The sequence below is a fragment of the Vulpes vulpes genome, chromosome 1, assembly GCF_048418805.1.
Source record: "Vulpes vulpes isolate BD-2025 chromosome 1, VulVul3, whole genome shotgun sequence".
Classification (NCBI taxonomy): domain Eukaryota; kingdom Metazoa; phylum Chordata; class Mammalia; order Carnivora; family Canidae; genus Vulpes; species Vulpes vulpes.
Window position 1 is genome coordinate 104,829,695 of NC_132780.1, and position 17,897 is coordinate 104,847,591.

Consider the following 17,897-nt stretch of genomic DNA (forward strand, 5'->3'; position numbering starts at 1 on the left):
GCTTGGTATTGCTTGGGAAACTACGATAGTGCACAGATAAAGTATTTCCAATTACCAAGAATTTATCAATTTATTTTATTCAAATTCCATGGATATTAGTAACTACATGAAAGACTTTCTTTTTTAAACAAAGTGTTACATGAAAGACCTCATTAAGACAAAAATTGCATCAGTCATGCTCTTAGGTACTCCTAGGTTTATTTTACTCCAGAGCCTGGTATGTGGTGGAGGCTTGATAAATTAGAAATAATTATTCTATTAATCAATGGAATTTATAGTGTTAATCTGCAAGGTGGCCATTACAATGAACAAGTAACAGTGGGTTTGACAGTTGGGTAGTTTATGCTCTCAGGGAGGACAAATGAAAATGAATGAATAGGCCCCTTTAATTATTTTATGATACACATACTTGTACACACAGATCTCTTCCTCTATTACACAATTAATTACCTGCCATAGGCTTATGTGGCCATACTCTGCCAGGGAAATAGAATCCTAAAAATATAGATGAAGGAGCAATGGGAAAATACAATAGGACTATCAATAAATAGCTAGATGAGAAAAACATTTATGAACACCACACACAGAGTTCTCAGTACCATTTAAATAAATAAATAAATGCTTTATTCAGTTCATGGAAAAATAACATACCTTTCTGGTTGGCCTTGAAATTTGTGAAAATAGTGCCTACGAGAAAATGTTCATGAAGCGAAACCAAAGGCTGAGGCTGTAAATCTCAAAGTGAATCTGTAAACCATCTGCTGCACTTGAACCCTATTTTTCCTACTCTCTAAGCATCAACACCACCACTCATTCCTACTTTTTCTCCTCTCTAGGGCTTAATCCAGTTGGGTGGGCCAGATCCTCGCTCATCAACACCTCACAGGGAGGCACTAAGCTCCAAATGTAGATAGAGTTCAATCTCTTTTCAACCACCCTAAGCAAACCACCTGTGGCCACAACTTTCCAACCAGTATACCACTCCTCGGGTGTGCTAGTCATTCAGTTTTCAGGTCTTTAAATGATTCATAGAACTTAAAATCATATTGTAATTTACTGAAGTTCTACAAAGTAGTGAGTGTAATTAGTGATGAACTCCTAAGGCAGCTTCCAAAGTGGATTCTAATGAAGAGATGAAGCTGACTATTCTCAGTTCTGACTCTCTTGCAAAGGGAAAGCCTCTCAAGAGAACTGTTTATTGTTCAAGGGGAAGGAATTATGCTAAAAGAAGGGAGTCATCTTAGTAATATGTCACAGTACATTTGGAGGGAAAAATCAATTTTGTCTGGACATGCTGGGGAAAGAATAGGCAGGAGGGTTTTCTAAGGATGAAAGTAATCATGTCGAATCATCTCGGGTTATAAAAATAAACCATTTACTTTGCTTGAATTAGGCTTTAAATCTTTCCTGGTATTAAATGATGGTCTTTCTAAGGGGATGGAGGAGGTAAGTTAAGGAGGCTTAACACAGATGACATTATGAAGCCAGAAACGAAAGGCTGATGTCCATCCTACCCCTCCCTCCAATGATACAAGGGAATTAGAAATCATGCACGTGCCTTAGCTTGGGATGATACACACATAGCATTTATGCTGCTTCTCCCAGCCTCTGATGCCCATGGAAAAACACAGCCATTTAGGTTCTTTATTCCCCGAACCTAGAAAGGGTCAGAGTTTATAGAATGATTCAGGCTGCCACTCTTGACAGCATAGCTGTGTGATACATTCTTGCCATGGGGTTAATAGGACATCAGACCATTTCATGGAGAGCAGGACCTCTTTGTTATTTAACAATACACATACCTTTTCTATTCTTTGTAAAAATGTTTGAACAAGAGAAATGAAGACCCAAGAATCATTTGGTTGGCTTATATACCAGTTTAGAGTCTTTTTATTTTCTCTCTTCCTTCCTTCTCTTTAGTAATTTGTTATTATTGTATTTTATTATTACTATTGAGTGCCTGGAGCAATTCAGGAAGTCTGGGATGGGCAGTGTGGTGGGAAGAGAATGCATTCAGTGCAAGAGTCCCTTGCATTCAGGAAAGGATTACGGGGCACCTCATATGTACTATGAATCTGTGAATTAGATTTAGTGACTTACATTTTTTTTACACATTAGTTCTAAGACATAACAACCCAGTGGAAAAATTGATATATTATTTTCATTTCATAATGGGGAAAGTGAGGCTCTAAGAGGTAAACTTGTCTACAATCACAACACTGTCAAATAGTTGAGTTGGTTATTAACCCCGCTTTGTCTCACTCTATAGTACACAGATTAGTGATTGCATTCAAATTAAGAATGAACTTCAGAAACTGGCCAGCCTTTCTCACAGACCACTTAATGTTTCTCAAAAATCTATAAGGCACCTGGCTCTAATAACATTTAATTAACTCTGTTGGGAAACTGTTCAATGAAAAATTTCAAAGCAAGCTGTATGACATTGTTTCACACTTAACTTGGAGTGCTTTGTTAGAGAGAAGCTTAAGAAAGAAACGAATGAGGATCTAGTTTTTGCTCCTCTATCTATTCAGGGATAAGCCTCTCACTTACCTCCTTAAAAGAAAATGATAGCTCTCTTTACTTCCAGGGACTTCAGGAGGGTCAATATGCTGCTATATATGTACAACCCTTTGAATCTCTTAATAGAAAACTGGCGTCCAAATACAAATTATATATTTCCAATGAAGAGGTAATCCAACAAGTACATGTGTGTGAACACAAATGCATAATTCTTTGGAGAGTGGAAGGTACTGGGGACTCTTCTAGAACTCACTCACACAGAAATCATAGTCAACTGGCCACTTACCAGTAGGATTTAGGACCAGTTCTATTGCATCTTCAGAAAAATATACTTTTCTGAATCATTGTTACAAGCACATACATATTTCTAAAATGTGGCCAACTTTCCTTTAAAATAGATTTTAAGAAGTATATATATTCCAGGGGTTCCTAGGTGGTTCAGCTGGTTAAGGGTCAGACTCTTGATTTTGGTTCAGGTTATGATCTCAGGCTTGTGGGATCCACGCTCAGAGTAGAGTCTGCTTATCCCTCTTCCTCTGTTTCTCCCCAAACTCATGCTCAATCTCCCTCTCTCACTCAAAAATCTTAGAAAAAAATCTTTAAAGAAGTATATATTCTGGTGCATAACTATAGAGCATATCTTTACTTTAAGAAAAAAATGGTTTTGCCAAGGGAATAAAAAAAAATCAATCTTACTTAAATAGACTTTAGAGAAGGCTTAATACAAAATACAATTCCAAATAATGAGATCACAAAATATAGCACTAATGAAAGATTAGGCTAAAAGTGGGGAAGAATATATTTTATAACTACAGTTCTCAGATCTTGGGGGATATTCCAAGTTCCAAATATCCTGTCCTACTCTTTCAGCAACTATTGAAATGACCTCGGGATTTCAATAGTTAGCATGCAAGTTAAAATTTCCATACAGCTTTTTATATCTGAAACTAATACAAATACCTTTTTGAGAGCACGCATTCTGATGATTTGATATAAAATATGAAGTAGATGTGGAAAACAAATCCAGCAAAAGCCGAAGCAAAATGAGTTTTACAAAAGGTGTTGATAAATTACACTTGATGTCTGATTAAGAGAAAAGCAGCCCCTGGCATCCAGGAGCTGGCCTGGTACCTACAGCTAGATTGTGGTGTGTTCCTGCTGAACATCAACAATTTGAAAGAACACCAACATCAGACGAGCCCACTCCATGACCAAGATGGATCAAGACAAAAACAAAACCATTCTGTAATTGTGGTTTTGAAACACAAATGTATAAACACAAAAATTACTGTCCCCACCTTCTGGCTAATGAATTTACCAATCACACCTTTGCTTCACTCTGTTCTTCTTGCCTTCTAGCTAGGAATTAAGATTGTCAGTTACAGAATTACTCCCACTTCCTGGCAGCAGCCAATCCAGAACAAGGCATCACTTCCTTGGACCCTCCCAGAATCACCTAAAACAAGGGCACATCCTACAATAAGTTCTTTCCAGCACCCTCTTACCAAGAGATCCCATAGTTCCTTACACTCCACATTCTCTATTGTCGTCATTCATGAGTAAATACATCTAACTGTTCAAATGCAGGTGTAGTTCTAGTGGTCTTTGGTTGCAGGGAATAGATATAGTAAGTACAAATATGCTGTATCCCAACAGAGAAAACAAAATGTGTTCATTTTGTTCATTCATACCAGCTAAGATATATCATTTCTTCAAAGGATATAATGACTAAAAATAGGACCAATGGTTTTATGGACCAGCATTCCAGTACTTTCTCTACCTCTCTCTTAATTTCTAAAACAATTGCATTAGGAAACCACGGTAAGTGGAAAGTAAAATAATCACACACATTGAAACTAAATAGGAAATAGAAATGTACTACAGGTATAAATTCACACACAAGAAACATGAAAGGCTGAAGTGAATGAAAAGATGGCCTGAGTATATCAACTCTTCAAATCACAATATATAGGACAAGGTTTAATTTGAAATTTAACATGTTAAAAAGATGCCACAGAACTTATATAAGAGAAAGAAGCATTGTGTGCATTAGTACAAACAAAAGATATTTAATCACCCACTTTGAGAAACTAATCTTATATTGACTTGAGGCCTCTCATCCTATAATTGACCATATTTGATGATTCTTACCTACATCATGTGAAATATTTTAGATTAGTGATAAGGTAGTGCTTCTCTAACTTTACTGTCCATACCAATTACCCGGAGATCTTGTTTAAAAAGCATGCAGTAGATTTGGAGTGGAGCCCAAGTTTCTACCTTTTTAACAAGTTCCCCAGTGATGCCAATGCATCTGAGGATCATACTAAGTAGCAGAAATATAACACTTAAATGTTGTGGAGAAAGGCTAGGAAGTTTCTAGGGCTAATGCTCATGCCTGAAATCATTACCTACTGAACCTTTACAGCCTGTGACAAGCCCCAACACTTCATCCAGAGGGGGTTGGCAGTCAGTAGTTGGAAGTTCTCTGGCAGCCTAGCGTTGCTCTGGCAGCAGTGAGGTAACTGAATAATGCAAGTGCTTCCTGCTGTATTAGCCACTATTCATACTCCATCAGAGCAAGACCAGAATATTCCTTTCTGGAATTAAAGGCAGAAGGAAACTTTCCTTTATTAAGATCTTTAATCTCATCTATCTTTGTCTCTTTGCAACCCTACAATCCTCACTCCCCAACATATTCTCCTCACTCCCCAAAGCCTGGTTCAATTTGGGTTTCATAGGCAGGATAATTTCATAAATGGTTTCCCTGAGGTTTTGGTCAGTTCACTCTTCAATAGTCACAGACACCCAAAAACTATAGACTGCTCAAGGAAAACCTAGTGACCCTGTGCCCCCAAGGTTAATAACCCAAAAACTAAGAGATGAAAGGGACCTAACAGTTCATCTAGTCCAGTTTGGTTTGAGAGCTGTAATCATCACGAATGGTATGGGAGTCAGGCTAGGCATGCCACAGTTAGCAGAGAAACCACACACAGGCCCACAGACCAGTCGTTGCTCCATGATCACAGTGCAGTGCCTATGAGACGGCTCAGTATGAAACCCTACACATAACCCAGATTTAGATTCAGGTGACCTGAAATGCTGAAGACATGTTTGCACCCACATTAAGTAATCGCATTAGAGTTTCAGGGTCAGCAGCTAGGGGAGTGAAGCCTTAGAAAGACCCAATTTGAGATTTCTCTGGATTGGATGACAACCATAGCCAACTTTCAAGTGTTTTCCCACTGGAGAACACCCAGGGGAGAGTGGAATAGACATGCGTACTTCATGTGGTGCCATCTTTTTATCTTTTGCTGAGATCTGAACCCATCACATGTAACAGAGAGAGAATAACTTGACTAAAATCTATGCCTCTAAAGACACATTCTCAGTCTTTCTCAAACCAGCCCTCTGCTGGAATCCTTTCTGGAGAATACCACAGAGTGTCAGTGTACTTAACTTCATTACGTGAACTTCTAACTACATCATATACTGCATCATGCTTACTCAAAACCATCATAATGACAAAGTTCACAAAAATTAAAATACAAGCCAAATTACAAAAGAAAAACAAAAATCACATAAGTATCACACAAAGCGGTTTCCAAGATTTTCTTATAATTTTCACATGCTGATCGTTCTCTTTAGTTGACTGCTAGACAGTAAGGAAAAGATGTATAAACGATCACTTTTTACGTAAGGAAATCTGTTTGTTTAAGAGGAAGCTGTCTCCCTCATCAGTTTTAGCTGTGGAACACAGAATTCTCAGGAGAAAAAAGCCAATTGCCTAAGTTGACAAAAGAACAAATTAAGACCCAGGACAGTAGAGAAAAAGCTCAAGTATATCGTTAATGGGAAAGCCAGAACTAGAATCAAGGTCCATTATTAACGCCAAGACCTGTGGTCTTTCCTTCATGTCACAATACGCTTACAGATTTTAGGATTTAGCACTAACTTGCATATAGTGAGCTCTCAAATGTTCACTGAATATTTTTGTTGGAAAAAAAGCAAATATCTGATACATTAATTACTTTATTACTGTTCTCAACGTCATGAGATGTCTCTACAAAATCCATGAGCCAATTCGCAGTCCGTCTTCTAGCCATACTTCCAATTGTCTATCCAAACATTAAAACACAGATTTTTAAAGCAAATACAAAACCATTTTGTTGCCGCATTGAGAAAAACATGGCATTCCTCTAAGTATCAAGAATGGATGATAGCTTTACCATGTACTACAAAGTATTTTGATAATCAACTAGGGAACCTATAAAAATAAAAAAGAAAGAGAGAGAAGTTATTCAATACTGTTGGTCCAATCTATTTTTAAAAAAGAATGAAATTACCAGTTTGAGGTGGGAGAAGTTTGGAATCTTCAGATGTTTTACTTGTAGGCCCAATCCATGGCTTTTCACTTGAGGCTACAGCAGAAAGAAATGGAATTCACTGAAGTTCTTTGGTCTTGTTTTCGAGAAGAGAAAGGGACAGAAATAGGTTGCCGGTCTGGTTAAGTGGCTGCCCAAAGCTTGCAATAAAAGCACACACCAATCCAATCAGAAGTCATTTTACATCAAGAAATCAGTATGTGTCTACTCAGAGAGCATTTGACTAGAGATCAGAGAGAGACCAGAATTTGGAGGTGCCTGGGTGGCTCAATTGGTTAAGCGTCCAACTCTTGGTTTTGGCTCAGGCCTGATCTCAGGGTTGTGAGATTAAGCCCTGTGTCGGGTTCGCCACTCAGTGCTGTGTCTGCTTGAGTTTCTCTCTCTCCCCTCCCCACTCTGCATGTGCTCTCTTTCACTGAAATAAACAAACTTAAGAGAGACAGACAGACACCAGAATTCAGTGTCATACTTTCAGCATTTTTCAGGACAAAACCCAAACCCATATAAAATTAACATACTGATGACTATTACTGAATTTGCAGAAAATGTAATCAACAAATGAGGTTTTTTTTTTGTTTTCCGTTTGTTTTTAAATCAACCCCTTGTTTGCCTGAGTTAATGGAATTCATCAGGTCATCGAGATTTGCTAAGATTGGATCCAATAAGCATGTCCTATAGAATTAAGTGATCACCACCCCTATCTTAATGCCAGCGTGAAGCTGCTGCTATTACCCAAGGTGCCCTCAGGCTTCTCAAAGGGGAAGGGTGTGTTTGCCTGAGGAAATTCTGGAAGCCTTTTTGGAGCTGCAACAAAACACATAAGAAACGTTATAACCTGCGGTACATGTAACAGAGAAAACAGTTTTCAAAATCTCAAGCTTGCAGAAACAAGAAACAAACATAAAAGGGCAAATTACTTATGTCAAGTAAGGTGTTGTTAGTAGCCTTTCCTACTCGTGGTCTTGATGCCGGATACTATAACAAAGCTTCTTTTTTTCTATTTTTTATAGTCAAGCTGCTAAATTTGAGGAATTTGGGTTCTTCTTTTCACCCTTACTACTCTCCTAATTTCTTTAGTTATGTGTATGTGTGCCTTTACATTTTAACTCAAATCAAGCACCAAACACGTCTGAACTAAAAAAGGTCCATCTAATGGAAAATAGAATTTCAGTAACTATGTGGCTTTATATCTAAGCTCCCACTCCAACAACATCAAAAATAAATTCAATAAACTCAGATTCTCAGAAACAGTCTGCCAAAATAACATACATATCCTCTCTGTCTGGAGAAACAATTAAGTAAAAAGATATTTAGGAAAAGTATGAAGAATAGTTAATTCGGTGACACAATGATTTTGGATAAAAAGAATCAAATATGGTCTCAAAATACAGCGGCCAAAAGGAAAAACCAAAGGATTTGTCATAAAGACCCTTTAGGATCCTAAACTATAAAGTATTTTGTAACATTTAAGGGCTTGATGTTGGGGAGCTTATTGCTCTATAAACCATGTGTCCTGTCTTTCCTATGCGATAAGTCTGATTGAATTAGCCTAATGATTGAAGGCATGCATAAAATTTCCAAGGTAATAACAAGCTGCAATGTTGAATAATTTTTACCTAGAGTGCTCAGTGGCAATTCAAACCTAGGTATTAGAATAGTTTGCAGGGCTTCCGGAGTCCTTTCGCTGAGAACTAAAACGAAGAAGAATTCGGTCAGCAACTCCCTGAGTCAGGATTTGACATTGCAAGGTTACGCTTAATTAACCATGTGAAGCCGGCTCGTAACACAGTGTGCACAGGGCAGCTGATGCTTCTGGGGAAATAGCTGGCTCCCCAGGAAAGGCTTCGCATCGCTGTTAAAATGTGAAGGTGTAGTTTCAAAGGGTGTGATGGGGCATGGATGACCAACATCCCAAGGACACAGCAAAACACACATTGATGCTCTCTTTCTCCAGCAGAAGAGAACAAAGCAAGACTGTCTTGGGCCAAGAAGCAGCTAACTTGCAGGACATGAAGTTCTTATTAAAAAGCATGACACTTTCAGAGACTCTCCTCAAGCTTAGTGCACATAAGACTTGGGAAGCCAGTTGAAAGGAAGCACAGACACAGACGAGACTTCCAGGTTTCCCCCTCCAAGATGTGTGGGTGGAAAGGCTGGCATTGGGAGTTTTTTCTATACATCCCAAGGGACTGGTAAAAGGTATGTGTAGTCAGCATCTAGCATCCAGAGCTGCCTAGAAAACCAGTCACCAGGATCAAGGCATGTTGTTAACTCTGGAATGGAATTGGTCCAAGAAATAGGAGAGCTCATGACTGCCAGTAAATGGAGGGTGGGGTGGGGGATAAAAGGAAGGAGGGAACTAAGGCATTGGGGTTATTTTTTTTTTCCTATGAGTGTTGGGAGTTATTAAAAAAAAATTCTTAGAATTACCCAGTGTTTTTTCTGAAAAGTCTAACGCGCTAGACACAGTGGGTTTCGTGGTTCTTGGCATTGACTCAGGAGTCACTAGAAGGTAAAAAAGACAACTTTACACATTAAGATAAAATAATGAAGTGACCAAAGATCATAAGGTGATTTTGTTGCCCTTTCGAATCCATAACTGACACTTCAAAAGACCAATTCTTTTTCAAGTTAATGAAGGACTCCCTGGCTCGTCCCAGGTGCCTGAGCTGACACTTGGTCCACCCCCGCCTTGCTGAGCTCCGTCCACTTTCCATGTGTTCCAAAAACCACAGTGAATGGACCCTGGTGAAAGTACTTAATCATCATAATTTTTTCCTTGCCTGCCTTCTTCCTTATTATCTCCAGGGCTCAGCACCATGTCTGGGGTATAAGTAAGCAAGCATATGACAAATATTAAGTGGGCAAATAAAAGAAAAAGGCTTATTTAGAACTATTACATTAAAGATTTCTCTCTTCCAAACTGCAGTCAACACCCCAAAGCTTGGATTATAATTATGGTAAGGACTCAAATGCTCGGCCACAAGACACAAAATAAACACAACAATGAATAATAAGATATGGTGTTTGCCTAAGTGTTTCTGAAGAGGGAAATTCTGAAGAAGGTTTGGCAGAGAACTAAGAAAGCTGTAGACTCTCCCGTCAGATACCGTGCCAAGAGAGGAAAGTATAAATGGGAAAAATGGGTTGGATCTCTGGGGCAGAAAAAGAACTTGGAGTCATCTACTGGGTCATGTCTGTGCTTTTCTTGGTAACCACAAATCATATTGAAATTAGAAAAATTACCTAGGAATTTTATTTGAATTGATTATGCCAGCATCTTAGATAGTTTGTACCTTTGTCCCAACACCCATGAAGGTGGGGGATGAAAGGTCCATCTCCCATGCCGGTAGGAGACTTTACTTCTTACTCTGTCAGAAATATTCCTATTTGAATAGGTTTCTTGAAATCAAGTTATTTTATTTCCCTGCCAATCTATAATCTATCTTTTCTGGACCGGTTATGAATCCAATAGTTTAGTGCAAGGTAAATATCCACTGATCATTTAATTTATGGCAATTTTATGGATTAAAAAACCCACTTTAGATTGGAGAGATTTTACTAAATGCAGTATTGGGGAAATTCTTGCCAGATGTTTGTTTTATTGGGTTGTGGATGAGGTGGTATTGTTCTGACAAAAACTCTGTGGTTCAGACAAAAATATGTCCCCAGTGGGCTGGATTTGGGCAGTTCATTCAGAGAAAAAATGCTGAATGTTAGTAACGGCTGATAGATAAACTATGGGGAAAATGTATCCCACATTTATTCTTGAAGGGATTTTCACCAAACTATTATTAATTGTAATGTTCTAAATGATTCTAGGGTACTTTCCTAGTTACCAGGCTGTGGATTTAGGAGGGATTATAGCATTTTTGCTAAACCGACCACTTGTGAAAGAAATGAAAAATGAGCTCATGTCTTCATATACAAGGACACGTAAACCCTACTTTTAGATTTTACCATAAAAATATCTCAAAATGTTGAGGTGACAACTTTCCGTTAGGGTGAAAAATATAACTTTCATATTACATATTGGGTTGTATGATCCCATTGTTCCTTCTGCAGCAGTTATTTTTCCAAATGTTAAAAATTAAGGATCTACAATCTTTTATTGTTTGTGCTTATGGTGAAAATTAATTTCCTAATGGCCTTTCACTAAAAAAAGTACAAGCTTGTCAATCATTTACCATTTCAAGAAATATTTTTTCTCTCAAAGTTAACAACATAGGGATATCCTTACCTGTTATGGGCTGTGCTGGGATTTTTTCTACCTCTGGTGTTTTCGATTCAGCAGGTAATGCCAAAGTTTCATTCTTAGCTAAAAAGTCAGAGAACAAACAATTCACCTCACTTCTTCCTAACACAGTGTCCAAATATAATTCATTCAAAACATAATCAAGTAACGGATTATTTCGAGAAGTCTATTTTGCTCTTAATTCTTTCCATGAGGCAGGCAGTGGTGGGATGCACAGATCTATCGTGCACTTGCACCCGGGATTCTTCAGAATTAAATCCCATGAACTCTAGGTAATTCTTTTAAGATTTAAATTGGCATTGGAATGAAGAAAACAAAAATCACAACCCAATACTTGGGCAGCTCTCAAGTCATTCTCATTAATAAATAAGAGTTTCTGGAAAGCATAGGTTATTTTGCAAATACTCCCTAGAATTTTATATTTAAAAAAACAAAACAATGCAGAGATTCCCCATTATTGTATATGGTAAAAAAAAAAAAACAATAGGTTATGACACTGAAACTTTAGAAAAGCAAATAACTCATACAGGAAACTAAGATATTTGAAAATATTTGTGGCCAAAAAATACCAACAGCTATTACTTGAGCCACACGTTAACACTGATCTTTCCTTTTGGTCTCTGTGGGAATTCAGCATAAAGAATGAAATTTTTTTCCCCATGTTTTTAACCTCTTCAGTATTTAGGAACCTTTTTTCTAAAACATAGGTGTTCTTTTTCAAAGAAAGCACATTCCTATGCCAGAGATCTCCAATTATTAAGGTACTTCCCATTTTATTTTTTTATAGGTTTTATTTGTTTATTCATGAGAGACGCAGAGAGAGAGAGAGGCAGAGACACAGGCAGAGGGAGAAACAGGCTCCCTGCAAGGAACCTGATGCAGGACTTGATCCCCAGACCCCAGCACCATGACCTGAGCTGAAGGCAAACACTCAACTACTGAGCCACTCAGATGCCCTGATATTTCCCATTTTAAGAATGCACTTACGATGATTTTTATCCAGCTATTTAGCACACTGAATCAATGACCTACTTGTAATATTTTCAAAGTCTAGAAGTAGGAAAGAATTCATTCATCCTCAAGATACCCCAATCATGTCAACTTGAAATGTTTATAATCAGATGGGATGATGATGATGATGATGATGATGATTAGAGTCCTAAACTATACAGGACTTCTTGGATTTCTCAACTTTGGCACTAGCAACATTTTGGGCTGGATAATTCTTTCTTGTTGGCTGGGGGGCTTTCCCACGTACTACAGAATGTTTAGAAGCATTTCTGGTCTTTACTCACTGTATTTCATGAGCACTTCCATAATTTTGATGAGCAAAAATGTCTCCAGATACTGCCACATATCCCTTAGGGGACAAAGCTGCCCTCTGCTGAGAACTATTGATCTAATCAATTTTCTCACATTTCTTTAAGGATGAAAATCTTTTAACTTCCTTCTGTAGTTCACCTCCCTGCTGTAAAGACCATTTTCTTATTGGTTAACATGGGCTATGAAGTCTTTATTACTTCTGAAGGACTTGAAGACAACTATGAAGTCATCCCTTTTACGATAATGATAATGGAAGCAAATCAGTCTTCAGTCTATATTATGGAAGTCGACACTAGATTTTTCCATAGAGCTCCGTATTTTCAGGAGTGTTTTAAAATGCCAGACACAGGTGTCACAAGTGCTTCCGTGCCTGCCGTATCCAGTAGTCAGGTGTGTGTTTTGGGTTCACAAGTACATAAAGTTATGAAATGTTAACTACTGTCGTTCGAATTAATTGAGCAGGACACAAAGAGAAGGGACTCTCTGAATAACTAAAAAAGCAGATCCAGTAGAATTTATGATAGATTCCAGTCTTAAAATTTCTAAATTTAATCAACTTTTTTGTTGTTGTTGTTGCTGTCACAGCATGGAGATGGTTAGCATGGGAAAAAACATTCAGATTACAGATTTTTACGAACTCTGGTCCTGTTATTTTCAAGATGAACCATGGGGAGGTTGGTTGTTTTTTTTTTTTTTTTTATGTGAGATTGTAAGGTTTTTCTTTAGTGCTCTTTAGTTTTTCAGGTCCTCTTCTCCCTCAAAGCACCTTTGCTAGTCCTCTCCTTCCTGTGTAATATCATCCTACACTCTTAGTGGTTTCCCTGGCTGACTAGGACTATTTATTTATTTTTACTTATAGATCCTATACTCTCAAACAATGCTTGGAATTCCTTTGCTTTAACTCCTTATATCAAAAACATGCCCTCGGCTGGCAATCACATTAACCTATAATTAGGCTGCTAATGAAAAGGAAAAAAAAAAAGGTAAACTACCTTCCCAAGGGACATTTGTATTCTTTACACATCACTAATTCCTCTTAAAGGCGTGCTGTATTGTTCAATATGGCATTTCAGATGTCAGAGAAATTGGTAGACGGGGAAGGTGCTTGCACAAGAGCACCTTTCTGTCTCTTCTCAACCCATGAGCACTCACCTACACTGTCTCTGTACAACTGCAGTCTTGTCAAAAGCAGAGTAAAATGCCACCAGAAAATGGCCTAAAACCCAGGAAATTCCCTTTCCTCTGATTTTCCTGTACCTTTTTTCAACACAGTTGTTTCCTTTCATTTTTGGCAGGCTAAGTCTTGGCTTTGGCAAACCCTTTGTATGCCCCCAGGGAGGGGTGTGTGTAATACTAGCTCTCTTGTTTATTTCTCTCATTATTCACACCATGTGTTCTTAGAACAAACACTATTAATTTCCTGATGTCCCATGATGGACCCTATTGGAATGAGGATATTGTTTTTAGGATTTACCCCCCTCAAAAAAACAGTACTTTTCTGAATTGCAGTGTACTATTTAAACAGTATCTCTTCATTGAAGGTGGTAAACTTAAAATGTAATTTTTTAAAGATTTATTTATTTATGAGAGACACAGGCAGAGGGAGAAGCAAGCTCCCTGCAGGGAGCCCAATGCAGGACTCGATCCCAGACCCCAAATCATGCCCTGAGCCAAAGGCAGATGTTCAATCCCTGAGCCACCCAGGTGCCCTAAAATGTAATTTTTAAATACAGTTTGTTAAGGTGGTACATTTGATGGATCTACTGAACATTTCCAAAGATAGTATCAAACTCTTCAATGCATAAGAAATTTGCTGTGTGCTAAGTTTAAGATGGTGTTTCCACAGAAAAACAAGCTAAAAAAGATGTACTGTTTATATGCCATTTTTCTTTATCGAAATCACACTCAAAAATTCGGAAGCTTTAGTGAATCATATCAGAAAAATAAAAGCAAAAACAAAATAAAACAAACCCACTGTTTTATTCTCTAAGAAAAACAGAAAGCCTGTTCTCTAAAGCCTGAATGGGTATTAAGGCAGCATGTAGAACTTTGCAAAAACCACAAAGTTTAGGATGTGTCACTCGAGACTAAAGAAGGAAATATCCTCCAGTTCAAAAGTGACAGTAGTGGTCTGGGGAAAACTGCTCACTTTTAACCTCCTTCACAAATTCTGCATCTGGCAGTTTTGCTGCATGGCTTAGGGAACACATCAGTAAGAGATTGGCCAGTGGTCATCCCCCCCCCCCCCCGCCTTCCAAATAAGACTTTCCTTGGGACAGGGCAAGGTGTATAGGCTCTGGGCAGAGAACAGGTGAGCACTAGAATACAGAGCACTGGATTGCAAACACAGGCTCAGAAGGAAAGTTAATTTGGAAGGGTCCTGCATTTTATCCCAGCATTTAGATGATACAGAGTTTAGTCAGAGTTTTACTGCTCAAAAGGAAGTGACCAAGTCCAATGTACAAATTTAAGAAATGATGTCTAAGGTCACTCGTCTCCATTCTCAGAGGTAACTCACTCTAGGACTAATAGGCATGAATATTTCATAATAAAAATGTAAGGATGCACAAAACCACAAATATTGGCAAGTATTTGCACATCTTAATAAAGTGGTGATGTGTAAGTTCTGAAAATTTTTCTAAAATTGGTAGGACTGTTAAGTCTACTGATTAAGCGCTCTTCTACTCAGTTAAGGTTTTGTTCTTCCTCCTTCCAGTAAATTCTCAAATTAACAGCTAAGGAGGAAAAAAAAAAAAAAAAAAAAGCTAAGGAGAACCAAAGAGTCCATTTCTTGGAAACTGTTCGAATCTGCTTGCCTAGCATCAAACAAGCAAACCGGTCAGGAGAAATGAAGTCTCGTGTCCTGATTCGGGCAGGTCCTCACACTATAGGGGCCAGCAGTCCTAAGTTCTAAAGCATTAAAGGGCTTGCAACCCTGCCACAGAGTAATAATAATTATGTGTTGAATAAATGTTGCCAAACAGGGGCTCCTCCGGCATCTCTTTCTGCACCCACACAAGGTGAACAGTCACTTATGCAAATATTGAGGTTCTTGGCTAGTGCCTAATTCAGAGAAAATATCTGCATTTTTTAGTTTTGCTCAGTCTCTACCCCATCATGCCACCTCCTTCCATATTTATCAACAGCTCAAGACCTTCTCCAGAGACTATGGGGGCGGGGATTTCAAAGTATGACTCTAGGCAAGTGGCTTCAGGATGTCCTAAGTGCTAGCTAGAAAGGCACATTTTCAGGTCCCATCGCCCATCCATGGAATTCTGGGGGTGGGTCCAGCAGTCTGTGCTCACCAGCCTGCCAGGGCTTCTCCTGCTCCAAGATGCTGTCTATATACAGGGTCCTGAGTCCTGACTGAGTTGATAGTCAACTGGAGCAACTACTTTACCCCAGTTGAGCACGACAGGAATTCCCTGGGCTCCGTCTAAAGGGTTTTGCTGGCTTTGTTTCCCTCCAAATTGTTAAGTTGTATGTGTTTAAAACACTGAAATTATATTGAGTTCTTTCTAGAGGTAGGAGGCAGTATCAATTTCAAGTAAATAATTCTAACACTCCTGACCTCTACATCAGTTCTCATTGAAAATACCTACTGGCCCCTTTAGAGTATGGGACAATTTTCTAATGTTACCTACCTGTGTATTTTGGATAATTTGACAAATGATAATTTTTTTAAAAATATATTTTTTTATTCATGAGAGACACAGAGAAAGAGAGAGGCAGAGACACAGGCAGAGGGAGAAGCAGGCTCCATACAGGAAGCCTGATGCTGGACTCGATCCCAGGACTCCAGGATCATGCCTTGGGCCAAAGGCAGGCGCTGAACCACTGAGTCACCCAGGGATCCCCTTAAATATATTTTATATAACATATAATAACTATTTGCCGATAGAACGTGATCTACATAAATACTTTCAACACACCAAGCCTTCTGCCCCTTGCTGTTTTTTTCTAAAATTTTTTATCACGGTAAAATATACATAACATAAAATAAAATAAAATAACATAACATAATAAATAACATAATAAACATAATAAATAATAAAATAAAATAACATAATAAAATAATAAAATAATAATAAAAATAAAATAATAATAAAATAAAATAAAATAACATAATAAATAACATAATCATAAAATATATGATCTTAACCATTTTTAAGTCTATACTTCAGTAATATTAAATACATTCATAATGTTGTGCAACCATCACCACCATCCATCTCCAAAAGCCGTTTTATAAAAGTGTAACTATATCATTAAACACTAACTCCCCTGTCCCCTCCTCCCTCAATCCCTTGCCACCACCATTAAATGGTCTATACATTTGACTACTCTAGGTACCTCAGGTAAGTGGAACCATACGTTATTTATCTTTTTGTGACTGGCTTATTTCACTTAGCGTAAGGTCCTCAAGGTTCATCCATCCCGTAGCATGTATCAGAATTTCCTTCCTTCTTAAGGTTGAATGATTTTCCATTATATATACATCCCACATTTTCCTTATGCATTCTTTTTAATAATTTTTTAAAGTTTTAACTTAAATTCTAGTTAATATACAGTATGATATTGTTTCAGTGTACGATGTAGTGATTTTTAAAACTTCCATATATCAACTGGTGCTCATCACAAGTGCCCTCTTTAATCCCTATTACCCGTGTAACACATGTCCCCACCCACTTCCCCTCTAGTAACCACTGGTTTGTTCTTAATAGTTAAGAGTCTGTGTCTTGGTTTGCCTCTCTCTCCTCCCCACACTTTCATTTTTTCCCCTTAAATTCCACATATGAGTAAAATTATATGGTATTTGTCTTTCTCTGACTTAGTTTACTTAGCATAATACTCTGTAGCTCCATACATGTTATTGCAAATGGCAAGATTTCATTTTTTTCTTATGGCCAAGTAATATTCCTGTGTGTGTGTGTGTGTGTGTGTGTGTACACCACATCTTATCCATTCATCAATCGATGGACATTTGGTCTGTTTCCATAACTTGGTGACTGCTATAAATATCGAGATGCATATCCATTCATTTGTTGATGGACACATGAGTTGCTTCCATGTTTTAGCTATTGTGAATAACGCTAGTGTGAACAGAGATGTCCAAATACCTCTTTGATAGCTCTTTTCCACCTTTTCTTTATATACCCAGAAGTAGAATTACTGGACCATTCTACTGGATGGTAAAATGGAACCATTGCTGGATGGTAATTCTATGCTTAATTTTTTGAGAATTGGTCATAGTGTTTTCAGTTTTCAATAGGAGCTGTACCATTTTCATTCCCATCAATAGTGCACATGCCTGTCCCTTAGTTTTTACTTTGAGATGTCCAAACAGCTCATTTGCTAGATTCCTTGGGTATCCTAGGATTATCAGTACTAATACTCAGTCGTCCCAAAGT

At 38.0% G+C, this 17,897-nt stretch overlaps 1 protein-coding gene across 50 annotated transcripts in view; it reads right to left on the bottom strand.

The window, feature by feature from the left end:
- The window catches only part of ABI3BP (ABI family member 3 binding protein), a 223,318-nt gene that overhangs the window by 104,403 nt on the left and 101,018 nt on the right, over nt 1-17,897 (bottom strand). For 30 of the 50 annotated variants that reach the window (XM_072722113.1, XM_072722125.1, XM_072722119.1 and 27 more), the window contains exons 10-12: nt 11,149-11,226; nt 9,339-9,413; nt 6,870-6,944 (exon numbers count right to left, since the gene is read on the bottom strand). In XM_072722113.1, coding sequence (XP_072578214.1) covers nt 6,870-6,944; nt 9,339-9,413; nt 11,149-11,226 — 228 coding nt within the window. Of the gene's footprint in view, nt 1-6,869; nt 6,945-7,640; nt 7,713-8,524; nt 8,600-9,338; nt 9,414-11,148; nt 11,227-17,897 lie in introns of all 50 variants that reach the window. The other 20 variants (XM_072722100.1, XM_072721947.1, XM_072721931.1 and 17 more) reach the window with 1 other exon arrangement.